Here is an 18,575-nt window from a genome sequence, read left to right on the forward strand (position 1 = left end):
TGCTTAGAATTGCCAAGTTGACGTCGTCTAATATTAATGAGACGCCATGCGGCAGCCGAAAAATCATGAAAGAACCAAACCATATATGGTAGTCACGGTAAGAGCACACACAGCAACACACACATATACAACAGTGCACAAAGAGAAGAAAAAAACAAAACGAATATGTAATTGCACACCCGCGCAAAGAAAAAGTCAATATATGTAAGATACGAGTACAAGCGCGCGCTTGTAAGTAGATGCTAAGGAACGCAAATGAGTGGAAATGAAAAAAATATATACAGAAATTAAGTATAACAATTAAAAGCGCTATATGTATGTATTTTATTGAAAATAAAAATAACTAAATTAAAAAATTAATATTATAAAAAACGCGCAACCCACTACCAGAAACAGCGTACCGGTGCGCGCGCGGTTCAGCGTTTAACCTTGACAGCGAGCTGTGCAGCGAGTTGGCGGCATCATTGGAATCACTAACCCATTCACCAACACGAAAACTCACACATACGCACTCAAAGCAAATATGCTAGCCCACACACATAAGCGCGTGTGTATATAGCGGATATATATTGACACGATCGCTTACCAACTCATTGACAAATTCAAACGCTCACACACGCGATACTTCATTCATATGAACGCGCGCGCGCTTGAGCAGGCGCTGCCAGCGCTTATGCCAGTTATACATGCACACATACATATGTAGCTATGCATTTACCAGGTACAGATGTATGTGAAATTACCTACAGCGCACAACGCCGACCAAATTTGGTCTACTAAAGCGGCAAGCCAGCAAAAGCAGCGTTTATAAATATATGCATTCAATAAAAAATTAATAAAATTAAAGCAAAGAAATATGTATTCTTTTTTTTTATTATTTATTCAAACAGCTATTGTTTACAAAGTGGCGCAGAAGTCAAACGCAAGCGCGCACAATAGGTAGGTAGTGCTGATAATGAACGCTGACGCCGCCGCTGAACTTGTTGCTCATAATGAAGATCACTCAGCGACGCGCAGCATGCGCGTCGGCCGCTGACTCCATCGCTATTTTGCATAGGAAAAACAAAATCAAATATAAATAAATTAAAAAGTAACACCTACTATCTAACAGCCGCGCAACACAAACTGGCCGCTAAACATGCGACGGCGATTACGCTTAACAAGCTTTGAAAAGTGGAAAACTTAGATTTTGCTTTAAGGTTTAGCGAACGCCGTATGCGTTGCTCTGATTTTTTAATATTATTTATATGTTTTTTATGATTTTTTTTTTGACATATACACTTTTTGTAATTTGCTTCGTGCTATCGGCAAAGTCGTTTGCGCGCATGCGCTCAGCTGCCTACAATTTAACCAACCGTAAGTATGTACAAGCACATATATATGTAAGCCAACGCGTAACTGTGTGGTAAGTAGTATGCAAACTTTTGGGCGGCATGTGGCACACGTCATTGTGTCCCACGCTTTAATGTCACAACACTGCCACTGACATTGACATTATTCGTATGGCTCGCGAGTCAATAAATGTGTTCGACGGCATGTGTTCGAGAGTGCGGAAAAGCGCGGCGTAGATCAGTGAAGTGTGGCGCGTTAAAAAAAAGTAGCAGGCGCGTGAAATGCCTGCAAATTTCACGGTAATTATCGAAGAAATTTCTCAGAACACAACAAAAAGCTTGATTGTGAAGCTGTGCTTTAGCCTCAAGCTAATAATTCTCCAGCTAAAAACATATATATATATATATATATGTATACATAAATATGATTAATATATTTTTCATATTATACATTTGTTTTTTGTTGTAATTTGTGTAGGCTCAACAGCGCTAGCTTTACGAGCAGCGGAAGCGACAACGCAATATGCATTTTAATATGCATATTGACTCGAAGAATATATGTAAATAAATACAAAAATATACGTATTGTATATTGCTCTCGCTAGAAACGTATATATGAGTAATCAAGTCAGAGCTTCTGCCATATAATGAATGAATCGTTTAACTGATAATAAAAACAAGAAAAAACGTTAACTTCGGCTGCACTGAAGCTATAATGCCTTTTACAGGTGTATTTCTTATAGCATTAAGTCAGTTTGTATGGCAGCTACGTATATGCTGTATTGGTTCGATCTGAACAATTTGTTCGAAGATCGTGGTGTTGCTTCAAACAATAATCTATGCTAAGTTTCGTGAAGATATATTGTCAAATAAAAAAGTTATCCAAACAGGAACTTAATTTGGATCGGTCGGTTTGTATGGCAGCTATATGTTATAGTTGTCCGATAAGGGCGATCCAGACAAATGAGCAGCTTCATAGAAAGGAATGGACGTGTGCAAAATTTTAAATCGTTATCTTAAAAACTTAGGGACGAGTTCTAGAAACGAATTATTCAAGTATAATAGAGCCATTCTTTGAATCAGGCTGTAAGCAACCAAATTTCACAATAAATATTAGCAAAACGTAACAACTCTTTACCATAAATACCACAATTATCAGGTATTTGAGCAAAACGAGGTAAGTAAAAAATTAGGTAAGTCAGTATTCCGAAGCAATTCGTTCCTTTCAACAGAAAAAGACTTTTGAAACAGCACTAACAGCATTTACATATAACCCTAAAGATAATGGTCTATCGGGAAACGCTTCAGAATTGGTCACAAGAATCGCTTAAAAATCATAAAGCAAAACGAGTGTACGAACTCTCAAAAACTCCTAACTGAAATAAGTCATGAAAAAATTTGAAAAAATCAAATCGCAATTATCAATCAGAAACCCTTATTTATAAAAGACTCGAAGAAAAACTGGTCGATTTCGATCTTTTTTTGAAGCAGATAAGTCGAGAATCACTAAAAAGCAATAAAAATGACAAAAAGAAGCACTGACCCAATTAAAGCTTAGGAAAATTTGCAATACTCCAGTCTATCTCACCTAATAGTAATATCACGAGAATTTTTCATCACTATAAAGCAGGACTTCAATTTTTTCTAAAACCTAATATTGCCTAAGTAACAAAAAGCATTCACTGATCAGCTACTAGCAGCTGTGCAGTCGCGAGGTCCTTCTGGCCGAGGGTACATCGTAAGAGCTATAGTGAGCTCTGCGCCTATAGCAAAATTTATCTTTCAATAGTTATAGGAGTTCTAACTGGACACGGCCCGAACGGAATTCATGCAGCAAAATTGAAAATTTTACCGGATACCAGTTGCATGAGTTGTTTAAAAGCAGATGACTTTCTTTTCGAATGTTGCGTTTTTGCCATATCAACTCTAAAATACCATGAATCTCATACATTAAGGATACAGGTGAAATAGTATCGAAAATAGAAATAAACAACTAAGCAGATTTGTGATAGATTTTTAATTTGCTTTGTCGAGAGGTAATAACCAACTATAGTGTTACATATTTATCTGGCTTTACAAAGTACGGTTTAAAGCAGTCTTAATGTGAACCTCCTGCAACTTGGGGAATCAACCATTAACCTTACCTAACCTAACCTAATAATATCGATCTAACTTTCGTATTATAATCTTAGGCAGACTACAAAAGCTGAAATATTTAATAATAGAAGACAACTATTCAAATATATATTAAAAATTTGAAAAACATGACACCTTAGGTATTAGAGACGTAGCATGGTTTCAAAACCGTCGAAGACTCTTAATTAGAAGCAGAAATTTTATAAAAAGTAAAGAGATAACAACTAGTTTCAATTGAGTTGAAGAAAATTTTGATTTTTCAAACGAGTTGCATATGGAAACATTAAAGCGCTGCAGCTTAATTTCTGTTCAAATTAGTTTTATGGACTTAATTTCTTCCTGCTTTCATATAAATTTTAGTTGTTCTAAACCGTTTGTCGAACACAAAGCACACTTTTTCAACCAATAAAGCAAACAGTTATCTTTGTAATCATTACAAAATTCACTAAAATTACAATAGTTTTGTATTTATTATTTTAATTTTTTTTTTGTTGTTGTTTAATAATTACAGCGGTTATTTGATCTCTGACTTTCAATGTCGTTTGTTTATATATTATTTAAAAAATATTTCGGAAGCCGATTGATTAATTTCATAGTGCATTTGCTAAGCTTAAAAGTAATTCTTTTTGTTTTTGTCTTTTTTTTTAATTAATACAAATAAAGTATTGTATTTTTACTACTTTTTTTAATTTCTGTTCGACAGAAATAAATAATAGCATGTATATATATATGTGTTTTTTTCTGTTTTGTAAATATAAAAGTTCTAACTAAATGATAAATAAAACTAAAAATGTCTACATCAAATGTGCTAAGCATAAAAATTCTAGAAAATTATATATAGCGTTTTTATTTAATGGCGTGTAGTGGTTGAAGAGTTTAAATTTTAGTTATTTTCATATTTCATTTCATTTTACGTAAAATTGGTTGGTGGCATTGGAAAAAAGTCCAAAACTTTTATATAAAATATTAATTTCAAAAATTCTGTTGTTTTTAATATCATTATAAATTGTAATTTTTTTAATAATGTACAATATTAATTTAAAAACTCAGCTTTCTTAATATCATTTTAAATTGTATTTTTTTTTTAATAATTTAGTGGTAATTAATTTTTTATAATATTAGGCAGGCAAATAATGTAGTAAAAAAAATAATTTTGTGAAATTTTTGTTAAAACAAAATTTTTTATTAACAATATTTTAAAATTAATTTTTTTTAAATTTGTATATGCATTCTTTACAACTTTGCAAATAACTCATTTTTATTTTTATCGCCCTATCAGACAGAAAAATATTATTATAACCAAAATGTCGATATAAACAAATTTTATCTAAAAAAATTTGTAAAAGAAAAATATGTTATAGAGTAATTTTGATTAAAAAAATATTTTTGTTAACAAAAATTTTAAAATTTTGTTTTATATACAATATGTGTATAATTTTTTATATATTTATACATATACGTATTTTTTATTACCTTGCAGATAATTATTTTTTATATTTATTGTCATATCAGACGGGAAAATATTGTTGTAAACAAAGTTTCAATTAAAAAAATTTTGTTAAAAAAACTTTATACAGATAAATTTTGTTAATAATGTTTTTGTTAACAAAAATTTTAAAATTTATTATATTTTTTTTAAATATTTTTTTTCTACCTTGTAGATAAATAATTTTTTTTTTGTTTATCATACTATCAGACACGGAAACATTGTTGAAAGCAAAACAATTGACGAAAAAAATTAAAAAAAAAAAATTTTCAATTTATTATTCTTTTTTTTTAATTTAGTTTCTTTTTTAAATTTTATAAGAACAAATTTTTTTATTTTTTTCCTAATTTTTTAAATATTTTGTAGATAATAATGTTTTTTCTTCTTAATTTAATATATAAAAATATATTTATGTAGTAAATTTTAAGAAAAACTATTAATTTTAAAATTTTTGGTTTAATCATTTTAGGCTAATAACGCGTATTTGTGTAAAATTTTTATTAAGTTAGTAAACAAAATGCATAATTTTAATTCTGTTTTTATTTTATTAAGTATAATAATTTTTTTTCTATTTAGAATTGTTTGATTACGAATATATTTTTATTGCATTTAGATTTATAATTTTGAATAAATACTTATTTAATATGGTTTTCTAATAAAAATAATTTAAATTTTTTTATTATTGTACTAAATTGCAAGAAAAAATTGTAATAGAAGATACATTTTTGAAAATATTTGGTAATTAGTTTTAGAATTTTATGCTTTGAATTATTTTTTGGAATTTTTTTATAACCAAAGATGCAATGTATGTAATTATTTTTTAATTAAAAATGTTTTACAAATCTTATAAAAAATATTTGGTAATAAGTTTTAGAATTTTATTCTTTTTTGAATGTATTTTTTTAAACAAACTAAATTTGTAATCTATGTAATTTTTTTAATCAAAAATGTTTTTGAAACCAATTATAAATTATTATTATATTTAAAAAAAATGTAAAATAAAATTATTAGTTAAATTACTTTAATTTCTTAAAAAAATAAAAACAAAAGTTATTGGTTATTTGTATAAATTATTGAAATTAAAAAAAATAAAAACAAAATTAAGCATTTTAACAAGCAGTGGAAGCGTTTTGAAATCAACTTGGATCTTTTTTTTAAATATTTAGTGAAAAATCAACGTAAAACTTTTTTTTTAACAAGCTAGAATCATTACCAAAATAATTTTTAATAATTTGATTATTTGCTGATATTTTGTTTTTAACTATTTTTTTTTTTGATCAACACACAAATTATTTGCATGATCACCAATCTAAGTCTTAAACCACTACACGCACGCATTTGAAGCATTAAAATGCTGTCTTTTCTCATTGATTTTGCAAATCTACATTAACAACAATAATAAGCAACTGTGTCTAATAATTTCTTTTATGTATATGTATATATATATGTATATGCTTACAACAACTAAACACTTACTACTTACAAATCTATATACTATATGTATATGAAAACAAACACATTATTCAACTGATCACGCTCAATCTCATATCCGCCATGCTCCAACACTACATAGACTCTGCAGCAGAATAATATTTTAATATTTCACATTATTCACATATATGTTTGTATGTATGTACGTATGTATAACTATATCGTTTCATTTATGTAATTGGTAATTAGATATGTAAATCATTTATTGCACAAATTATTCGAAATTAAAAAAATTTATATTTTTTAGTTTTTTTGTTTTCTTTTTTTTTATTTCTTCTCACTTTTGTTGCTTTCTACATCTTCTACTTTCTGCAAATAGCCGTTGAAAACTTAAAGCCTTCGAGTTGGTTCAAAAATGGCACAGAATTCAGTTTAAGATTTTCCGTTAAATAATTAAAAAAAAAAAATTCACTAGTTGCTCTCTTTCGCTCTTTTTTCACTTTTTGTCCGTTTTCTACAACAACTGTTGTTGTTATGCTATTCTTAGCTAGAGTGGGTACAGTAAGCTCCAATTTATGGCACTGGGGTACACGTTGTTGTAATTGCACGAAGCGAAGACAAAGCGACAATGAAGCAAGGCTTTGCGCCTAAAAGCGCGCTTCATTGCATTTATGCACTCCGTGCTAAAACATGTGTTCGATTGTCTTTAGCTTCCGCATTTGTTTTGTGTGTTTCGCTTTCTTTTCGTGAAATTGAAGTAAAAATATGGCACAGTTCAACTTACTTGAGTTTACAATCAGAATTGTATATATGTATGTACGAGTAGGTAGGTATGTACGAGAGTGGATGGTATGTAGATTTTGTCATGTTATCGTTTTATAGATTCGTGTCAACTCATCATAAATGACTAGTTTCGTATATTCGTACGTATTTTGTTTTTGTATATTTTTTTATATCTTATTTTTCACTTTACCGTTCATATCATATTAAATTACTGAGCATTTATGTTCTAATTAAAGGCGAGATCATTGATCATATTCATTTATATTCGATACATACAACTAAGTGAAATTGTAGTTAAGAAAGCTTACGAATATGAACTACTATTTTGTCGTAGCCAAACGAAATAACGGTAGTTAAAATGTAAGGCACAATTTGGAATGTCTGGATTTTAACTAATTAGTTAATTGCTTAAGTACACGCGTTGAAAAGTGAAAAAGTGTTAAGTTAACTAATAAACAAATGATATGACAGCTGACAGTTGACAGCTGACACTATAAATTCCCTCAAAGATATGAATAAACTAACGCTAAGCTGCAAGCAAGCATTAACGCTATGCACACAGACGCAAGCTGCAGCGTAAGCAGAATGCGCATATGTGGTAAGCTTTCATATGCATGAAAGCTTGGTAAAAAGCTTTCATAGGCCTGCAAGTTCTGAAAAAGCTTGTTACACTTTCGCTGTATTTTTGCTATTCTAACGCTTAACGTAGACCTCGTAACGGCCAACATTTGTAGGCAGGCGGCATGGCACCCACACACTTCTATCGTTGCGCATGCGTATGCGACATATGCGAATGCGTCGAATGTGGCACATGTGGCACGTGCGTGTGATGCGCATGTCCGCCATGTGTGGCATACGCTTGCGCATGCGACAGTGGCGATGGTTGGCCACCGCTATATGGCGATTGCATTATACTCTGCTCGAGTCCGTAGTGTGATGCAGGCGCTTGCGGATGACTGAGATGGGCGTGACCATGATGACCGTAAATTAATTGTCTTACTTTTGAGTCCTCGTCCGCTATGTTATAACTTAATTCGGTCTCTTCGAAGCCAGTCGCTGACATGCGTTGATCACCGCCGCCCACACTGGGCGGATCGGGTGAGTTTAGACATGTTTGTATTAGTTGTTTACCAGCCTCGGATGTAATCATTGGTTGTAGTTTGCGGGTAGCGAACGTATAAACGTGTCCAGTCTCTGAGGCGACTAACAGCATCACTTGGGTGCCAGTTAGTGTGGACAGTTCGTATGCCTGGAATTGAAGTAGAAAAAGTGTAAATGTAATAAATATTATTAAAATAATAAATACAATAATAAAATAATATTAAAATATTATAAATTGATAACAAAGACTTAGACTAATCATAACATGTAAATAGAAGGTGTTTTCAGTAGCTAGATAGATATATTCACGCCCTAAACTTTAGAAAAGAGTTTAATAGTATTTTTTGATGTTCAAAACCTTTACGTAAGTTAGAGGAGTAGAGCACAATACCGACGCAACAGATAAACGCACCGGATATTTTTCGGAAACAGACAACTCGCAGAGCCATAGATTGGTGCCGTAGCTTTTTTGACAGAAGGCGTAGGGCCCTGTTACGGCATCTTCCAAAAATTTGCGGATAACGTATCGAGACATTTTTCTATAAAACTTTTTTATTGGCTCATAAACTCTTTTTATTATTCGCTTTCATATAAATTATGCAAATAATATCGATAAGAAATGTTTAAAATAGATGGCGCTGGGATCAAATATAGCTAAAAACCGCAGAAACTGTCCGATATTGTTCAAATTGAGAGGTAAGCAGCAAAGTACGAGTATTTTGACGATAAAATCTTTAAGCATGAGGAAGTAATGTTATAAAATATTTTTGGATTTGTCTTATATTCGCAAAACCTTAATATTAGATTGGTTCAAAATCGGAGTTATTCTTAGAAGTACTTAAATTTATTGCTAAAAAATTTAAGCGGTAGATGTCGCTGAAATAGAAATATTTCTGTAAGTGTATGGTTCGAAAGTGTCGCGATAGATGATGCTGTGGTCAATGTAAATACTAAAAATTCGATTTTCATAATGAGAATGTATGTGATTAACTTAGGAGGCAAAACTATATTGATTGATAAGATTCAAAATAGACTCAGGTGCTCAGTTATAAACGTTTTTTGGTATGTTTTCGCAGTTTCAAAATTTCAAATATATTATCGAACATTAAATCGAGTTTACTTTTACTCTTTTATGGAGCAATAATATAATTTGTAACGGAATTATATGTCATAAATAGAGAAGAAAGATAATATTTAATAAAAGGTGTGTCCACACTATATAATGTGTGGATAGGTGTAACATTTCAAGAACTCATTACCAATCCAAAATAAGAAAAATATGGCGAACTACAATTGCAAAAAAAAAAAGAAATAATAATAATAACAACATCATTCGATATAGTAAACCATCATTTTACTGTCAAACGCTCTTGTCTAACAAAGTAAAAATATTTGTACCAACCTGTCACTTAAGCGCTTGGCTTATTTATGAACTGCGCCGAGCAGGTATTCATGCAGAATGATAATTGGTTCGATTAGTTAGCTAGTTAAGCAATAAAAGACAACAACAACTACAACAACGAAACTAATAACATTACAATACAAATGATAATTTCTCAAAGAGCAATCAAAGCTTAGTTGTGCGAACAAGCAAGCGAACGTCGGCAATCAGCGCGCATGGAAGGAGTAAAGTTGTATTTTTTACAATCTAAATATTCCCAGGCACCCAACAATCAATGTTAAATCGTTAGACCTGTGGTAGATTTATATTCAGATACAAACTGGCAAACATATGTACTTAAATATATAAATTATACAGCCGTGCGCGTTCGAAAAAAGATAAACACACATAAGCATACAAAGAATAAAGTAAAGTTATGTATGTATGTTGATAGTTAAGCATGCGTCACATTGAATTTCCAATGCAAACTTCAGCATTGACTAACTTGACAGGCCTTTGGTGAGCCAGAGGCAGCTTCTGTCCTACGTGTGCGCAGCGCCGCGCCGCGCTTAGGCATGCACGCACCGGCAGCGCAGGCGCGAAAGGCGCACACATAATGCGATCCGCGTCGCTATCACATTTATACATATGAGTGCCATTGTACGTGTGTGTATGTGCGTGTGCGTTGTATTTTCTTGCCGTTAATAAGCAGCGCTAACGTCGCGTAAAAGCGCAAACGAGCGCAGCGCTTGAGGAAGCTGCTTAAAAGCAAGTACAAGGAAATTACAAAGTAGTACCACAAGCGGAACAGGAGCGAAGCGCGGTCAGAAGAGGAAGCAACAACGATCCGTTGAGGCTTCAATGCTCGTACGCGCAACGGATAGTCAACGATTTGCGGCTCCGCGTTGGCTCGTTGTCGCATTTAGGCGTCTTACAATTGAATTGAACGCCCGAACGAAGCGACCGACCAACCGATGGCGCATTCGACCGCCAAACCGTCGTACCGTTCTTTTGCTGTGCGCAACAACAATCGTGTTATACATTTAACATTCGAGTAAAATCTACGTTTACGCTTTTGTTTGTTTGCTCCGCAGAGACCAAATCATTTGTTAGAACGCGATTATTTGTGTTTGCGACACAATGTTTGGGCTTTATCGAAAAGCAACGATCAGCGCGAGGATGTAAGCGCTTGAACTTGCAAGCGCGCGCGCGCTCCCACCTTCAACCAACCGATCTCTCGCCGAATCGAACGCCATCGTAATCGCAATCAAACTGCAGCAGCAGCAGCAGCAGCAATAACAACAAGAGAAATCTCTGCAATAACAACAACAACATGCACATACAAACAGACATCAGTGTCTTCCTCCCGGAACAAACGAGCACGCTGCTGGGCAGACAATTGTCGGCAATGCCGACGTGTGAAGCTCGTTGTAGCAACTAGCTGTTGTTGGTGTTTTTTATGCAAGTGGGATTGTTGTTGCTGTTGTTGTTGGCGTTGTGTTGCTGCCGCTTTGGCACTTCTGTTGAAAACTACGCAGATTTACAAGTAGCAGGCAGGCAGGCAGGCAGCCTTCGGCAACAACCTTTGGCAGACAAACTGCGACAAGCCGCTGCAATCCTTCGTAAATTCAATTTAACACCTTTTGGCGGCATCCTTTTCGCTTACGCTTGGCCTATACAGATGCATTGTTATTTTGTGCGCAATTGCGCTGCCAAGCGGCTGTCTGTGGCGGAAGGAGAAAGTGCGGAAGAGCTGCCGTCTGTTTCTTTACTCTAGTGTTGTTGTTGTGGTTGTTGCTTTTATTTGTATTTTAATTTTTACCACTGTTTTACATGTTCTATTTGTGGTCATCGCACGTGCGACAATTTTTCCACACATTTGATCCTGTCCGAGCGCGAGTGTGTTGGCACTCTCGTGGGTATAGGCGGGCGTGTGTGGCGTTGGCTGTGAGGTGTTTGGCGTTCAATAACACTACAAAAAAAAAAATTGAAAAGAGTGCATTCACATGCTCGTATTTGTTTATGTAGAATTCATGTTTCGGTTGCCATTTATCGCGCTGTGGCAGCTGTGCCAAGGCACTGATGGCGGTGGCGGTGGCTCTGATGGTGGCAGCCACAATGACACAACAGTGCAACCCCTTGGCATGCTACACAATCGACAGAAAGGCATGCGCTATGCGAATATGTGCAGCTTTGTGAAATTCTTGCAACTCTTTGCTGCGACTTCGGCAATAGACTTTTGGACATATGGGAATGTAACTTAAATTTATATACCCTGAACAGGGTAATATACCTATTAAGCTTGCCACGAAGTTTGCAACAGCCAAAAGGAAACATCGGAGACCCTATAATGTGTGTATATACCATAAATGATCAGCGTGACGAATTGAGTCGTTTTAGCCATGTCCGTCAATTTGTCTCTATATACGCGAACTAGCCCCTCAGATTTTGAGATATCGATCTGAATATTTGGACATGTTCATTTCTCCACAAAAAGCTGCAAATTTGTCGAAACCGTCGATATCGGACCACTATAGCATATAGCTGCCATGCAAACTGAACGATCGGAAGCAACTGCTGGCATGAAAAACTTTTTTTATTTCACGAGATATCTTCACAAAATTTGGAAAGGGTTATTGTCTAAGGCAATAATTTCATATCTAAAGAAATTGTTCAGATCGGATCACTATAGCATATAGCTGTCAAACAAACTGACCGCTCCAAATTAAGTATGTATGGAAAACTTTTTTATTTGAGAATAGACATTCAAGAAATTTGGTACAGTTTATAATCCAAGGCAACGCTATAATCTCAGAACTTATTGTGCGGATCGAATCACTATAGCATATATGTAGCTGTCTAATAAGCTGACCGATCAAAATAAAGTTCTTGTAGAGAAACTTTTTATTGGTGAAGGGTATTATAGCTTCGGTGCAACCGAAGTTAACGTTTTATATAATTTGAAATTTCTAATAAATTGGAAAAAAAATAACAGATTTAAAAATTTATAAAAAACTTTTTTTTTATAAATTAAATATTATTATTATTATTATTATATTCTAAAAAAATATTGCCAAAATCTTTTTCTAAATGTTATTTTTTATGTTATTTATGTATAAAAATTTAAAAATAAAATTAGTTATACCGCAGAACTGGTATAATATAATATAAAATTACAATAAAATAATAAATTTTCCATTAAACACTTTGACTTGTATAATTATGCGCTGCTGCAAGCATTGTAGGCGTGCAGATTTCAATATTCTTGCGTCTCTACGTTTTAGATTTCATATCAATAATAGCTATGTAACACACAATAAGCATGCAAGCAACACATGGCGAATGATGACACGACAACAACATGTCAATGTGTAGTCAAATGAGCAAAACTTAACCCACGCATGCGTGGTTGCTTAAGAGGAAAATAAAAGAAACTTAATGGAACTCAGGCTTGTGCAGCAACTCATCATCAACCGAACGCCGCACGATGATATCATGTGCGCGAATATTGTGTTTGGAACACTTGTTTTGGCATTATTTAGCACTTAAATATATACGAGTATCTACGAAATGTATTAAATATATTAAAAGAAAACAACAACGTACAGCTTGCAGTGGACACAGGTCGGTTGCGTGGTTAAACGCTGCGCGCGCCCTAAACTCTACCAGCAACCACGCAAAATGTTCAAAAAATTATATTATATATATATTGTCCAATTTTGGTAGTTACGAGCATCTGCTCCCAGAGTTTTGCTTATCTACCATGAAATACAACCACCCACCTCTGGCAGAGGTTGCTATTTACCTCACACATAGTATGTCTGTATGTATGCGTGTGTTATATGCAAAGCATTTTTCCGGTTTTTTGCTGTTTGCTTTTCATATTTCTATTAACTAACTAACAGAACTTTGTCCTAAATTAAGCATATTTGGCAAACTTTCTTGTCCAAATCTGTGCCTTTTTATTGAAAACTACAAGAAAATACCGCTAATCTGTGACCATGTCAATATTTATATTGCTAGTTGACTAAATTAGGGAGTTCGCTGAACTTCGGATATGTAAGCTGATATTTCTTTTAGCAACAATTAAAATTTTCCTAACGAAAAAAATGCCTGAGCCTGGGGGATAAGGTCTGTACACAAACGATTTTAGATCGATTAGCCTTTTCGACACCAATTGTAAGTATATTTAGCATAACTTCAACGAGTAAAAGGCCCATTAAGGTAGCGGGTTACCTTAATATATATTTTTGGTTTTTTAAATATAATGGTGAGTTTTACATAAATGTATGGCAACACCAAGAGGACAGTTGGTAACCTAACGATGAAAAAAGAAGCTAACGGTACCAAATCAATATTAAATTGAAACGTCAAAAAATTAATATAAAAATTAAACGTTGAAAGTGAGCTTTTTACTCTTTGCTCCTACTTCAGTTTTCTATAAAAACCACATCCCTCTGAAGATTTTTGATTTTTTGTTATTGTCTATTGTCTATACATAAGAAGTTAATAATTTTCTTATATACGGAAACTTTAAATTCAATTCTCGAAAATGATAATCAAATTATAAGTTTGCTAAGCAAATTATAAATATTATCAAAAATTTGTAATAGTTTTTATTCGAAAAATTTCCGAATTGCCGAAAATTGTTAAATTTAACTTCTTTTTAAAGTGGTTATGAAACTCAAGCAAGACGTTACAATGGAAAATCGTAAAGTTAAATTATTTTAGAAAATAACGTAATTTTTAGACTACTTTGACAATGAAATATTATAAGGTTAAAATATTTAAAAAATAATAATAATAAAATATGAAAATTTTTGGAAAAACATTATTTTGATAAGAAATCATATATTTTTTTAAAAACAATTAAAATGAAAAGAATAATAAAAAGCAAAATTAAACTTAATTAGAAAATGAAAAATAATAATAATGAAGATGGCTGCGTAAATACAATACAAACATAATTTATTTGCAAAAACAGTCACTATCTTCATATTTTTTTTTATTTTATGCGTTTAAATTTGATTTTTAATTATATGTATTTGCAAAACTTAAACTAAAGTTCAAAAAAAGTTTAGTTAAAGCTTTTTTAATGGTGCAACTAAATTAACATGTTTTTAAGCAAAATAAACAAAAGAAGTGATTTTGAAGTTAAAATTTTTCGAATTACATTTGGTATTTGAAAATTAACTAGACTTCCAAAGAGTTTCCAATTGGGCAAACATTGACTTCGTTTTAAATTGCATATCTTATAAGATAAAAATACAGGGAACATTTTCTTATGAGGATTTTAAGGAATACATCTATACATTACTCTTACACACCATAATAAAAAATAAAAGCAATAAAAAAATGGATTAAACCATTAAACCAAAAGTAAGCAAATGCTTAAAGCCAGAAGCCTACCTACAACAACTTATCAACCGCAATAAATTCCAAATTCGATTGGTGATGGAGATAACAGGTAAAATAGCCTAAATGCAAATGCGTAAGCGTGTGCCAAAGTGTTAACACTTTATTTTTTAGTTTGCACAATCTAGCAGAATTAAAAGCCGCACATCTTTAACATTTTTACAACGCATTTTGTATTACACACACACAGTAGCTGTTAGCACAATATCTACTGCTTGAAGTTTTGCTATTGATTTATTTCGTGTGATGCACTTAGAAAAGGCCGTGAAACTTAAAGCGTGTTATTTTTTGTCTATCTGCTGCATTTAAAGATAAGACGCCTACTGATAGAAAGCGGATACATACATACTTAATAATATGGATGTAAGACACATAGTAGAGGAGCACTTAACAAGAATCTAAATAAACACGTGCATGTACATATGTATATTTGTGCGTTTAATAAACTTAAAGAGTTTGCCTTTAACTAAACGAAAACCACTTAAGCGCTGGGCTTAACGTGCCGTGATTTCGTAATGTATGTACATATCTACACAAGTACATATTTAAAAAATGTTATAATGCCAGAAGCATTGCAGGATGTGTAAAATACTACATACATATGTATGTACATATAAAATCAACTTTTTCCACTAGCAATGAATGAAACTATTACGCCCTACAAAAAGAATCGTGTATTAGAGTTGACAAAATTTTCACAGTTATGCATAAATTAATTTCGAAATTAAGTGTTACTTTTCATATTTTCACCGTTTATAAATTATCAGTTCTAATTTAGCCACACTCACCTTCTTCATGATGCCGGTTTTGCGTTTGGAAAATGTCGTATATCTACGCAATTTATTATCGATATATTCCATTTTGATTTTGACTCGCCCTTTTGTCTTCTTGCCATTAGCAGGAGGTGACTTTTTGTTTTGCAACGCAGTATAACTGTCGTCCACCACATCCGGCACATTGCCACTCACTTGACTCTGTTGCTGTTGCTGCTGCTGTTGTTGCTGCTGCTGCTGCTGTGCACTTTGTTGCGCACTACCGCCAACACAATCGAGTCCTTGCAGCGATTGCGTAGACATGCCCGTAGCACTACTGCTACGATGATGATCCTCATAACAATCGGAACCAGCACGTTTTATACCACGCTGTTGACTTGAATGGCCAACAGTACTGTTGCCTGCGCCGCTAACCAACGATTGACACTGTGTACTGTTGGGCATGAGACCGCTAGCACGGGAGCTGAATCCTACACCGGCACCACCACCCATCGGCTGTATGAGGCCGCCTGATGGTGGACGGCCGCCAAGCGCACTAACAGCCGCAGGATTACCACCATATAAGTCGGCTTGATCGGCCAAACTTAGGCCGATACCGCTCATGGGGTAGTTGAGGTTGTAGCGCGAGTCACCTCGCGTAGGATCCATTCTAAGGTAGAAGTTCTCCACCGTGACGAATTTATGTTTACACCTTTATTAAATAACACAAACACACACACACTTGGTAGCAACTGCTGTTGTATATAGCGGTTGCTTGTAGACGCAGTGGTACTGTGGCTGCTATTGCCGCAGGCTTTTAATGCACCGTAATCGGCAGTTGTTAGCAGGAGCACTTGCTTTGATAGTCGATATCAAACAGCACAGCACGGCACGGCACTGCAAACCTCACCACTTCAATATCACTTTCTCATTCGTTTCAACTTTAAATTGAATCAAATTCGTATAAGCAGTGTAAACACCGCCAATTTGTGTGCTCTTTATATTGGTGCCTTTTGTGGCCTGTGCAAGACAGCAAACACTTGTATTCCAAAAATAAACACAAAAACGCACTTTTGACACTTTTTGAGGGAATCTCAGATCGTATTAGAATCGAATCGGACACCACAAAAACAAGAAATCGACGAGACAGCTGCACGCAACTGTCAAATTAACGCATGTGGCTCGTCCAATTTGCTTGCACACTTAAAAAACGACCGAACACACAGGTAACATGCACGTCGCGCAGAGTTTGCGATTCCTATTTTTAATTTCAACCAATTTTTTATCTAAATGTAACACAAATTCTAAACGGACCGTACCGTCGATTATTGGACCATTACTTTTCTTCGATTCCTTTTAGCTGCGGCAACTAAACGCTTGTCAGAATCAACAAATGTCAAACTATATAAGGCTCGCTCTCCTCCTCTCTCTGTTTCTCTGCTTCTACACGATTGTTGTTGCTGTCAGCTCTGTTGACGCTGTCAATTGCTTTCGATGCTGTTTCAGTGTTGCAAAATGTGCGTTTTTATTGTATAATTGTTGCCACAGTGTTGTAGTAATTGTTTTTTTTTTTGCTGTAGAATTTCACCAAAAAAGTTATTTAATTTCTTATTATGGTGAAAACACGTAAGAACTTCGTAAATATCCACCATAAATGTTGATAATATTTTTATGAATGTTAATGCTGCTGATGCCGCTGCTGCACTTGCTGCCACTGCTATAAATTGCTATAATCCAAACGCCATTCGCCAACTGATAAGGCGTGTTATTACCACTTATGTACGCTCGCTAGTTGGCAACAAATACGTAAACTGCGGAAATATCGCTTGTAACTGACAAATATGAAAAATTATCAATGCGTTTATGTCGTTATTGCGACCACCTTGATGTTCTCTAGATGGAGGCGCGCTACCGAATAAACTCGCTTTCGATCGCGTCACACAGCACGACCGTATTTTATTTTTCTTTATTTCACTACGCCAAACTGGAGAGCTCCACTGCTGTGTGACAACAAATAAAGCACACGTAAAACCAATATTGTTGGAGCGCCAACTAGACAACAAGCCAGCCGGAGCGCCGCCAAATAGCGCTTTCGTTATGGAGCGCGCGCGTTTAGCTGACTCTTCGTTTACGTACCGCAAGCATGATAATGGGCAGGAGAAACTGAGAATGCAGGAGAATTTTACCTGTGTGGAGACTTATTTGCTTTACTCTTTACAGGCGCAAACTGAGTTTTCATTCGCTAGCAAGCCGCTTTATTGACTCTCCGCTCAGCGCCGTTGTGGTACGAGCTTCATTCATAGCGTTGTTTTTGTTTTCGTGCATTTTTTTGTGATTCGCTTTTTTGGTATTGGCTTCTCTTTTGGCATTCACGAATATTCAAAGCGTTCGAGCCAGACTTTAATTAACTATTACTGCCAATGAAGGCCTTATCTTATACAGTACACCAACACCAACACACGCGCGTCACATTGACAGTTGTGTGGTGAGTCTAAGGCGCGAGCTCGCGCGCTATTTTGATTTGATTTGTAAATTTATATACATATGTACACATAGATATATGCATATACATACATATATATTTAAGCATGTTGGTATATATACAAGCGTTTGCACATGAGTTGCAACAACAAAAAAACACAGAAATCATAACTTCGGCTCAGACATTTACGGTGCTATTGGTTGGTCGCTGGCAAACTCCTCCCATTGTAGGAATGCCGCGCGGCGACGCGTATGCCGCTTTGCGTTAGACATTATTA

The 18,575-nt window shown here is 34.3% G+C and overlaps 1 protein-coding gene across 2 annotated transcripts in view; it reads right to left on the reverse strand.

Annotated features, from left to right (window-relative positions):
* The window catches only part of bs (serum response factor blistered), a 45,099-nt gene extending 27,387 nt beyond the window's left edge, over nucleotides 1-17,712 (reverse strand). Inside the window, exons 1-2 of one of the 2 annotated variants that reach the window (XM_014235369.3) lie at nucleotides 15,853-17,417; nucleotides 8,168-8,416 (exon numbers count right to left, since the gene is read on the reverse strand). In XM_014235369.3, the coding sequence (XP_014090844.2) occupies nucleotides 8,168-8,416; nucleotides 15,853-16,485 (882 nt within the window). In that variant the 5' untranslated portion in view covers nucleotides 16,486-17,417. Of the gene's footprint in view, nucleotides 1-6,725; nucleotides 8,417-15,852 lie in introns of those variants that run through there. The other variant, XM_014235370.3, reaches the window with a different exon arrangement.
* Between the last annotated feature and the right edge of the window lie 863 nt (nucleotides 17,713-18,575).

Source organism: Bactrocera oleae, chromosome 4 (assembly GCF_042242935.1).
Source record: "Bactrocera oleae isolate idBacOlea1 chromosome 4, idBacOlea1, whole genome shotgun sequence".
Lineage (NCBI taxonomy): Eukaryota > Metazoa > Arthropoda > Insecta > Diptera > Tephritidae > Bactrocera > Bactrocera oleae.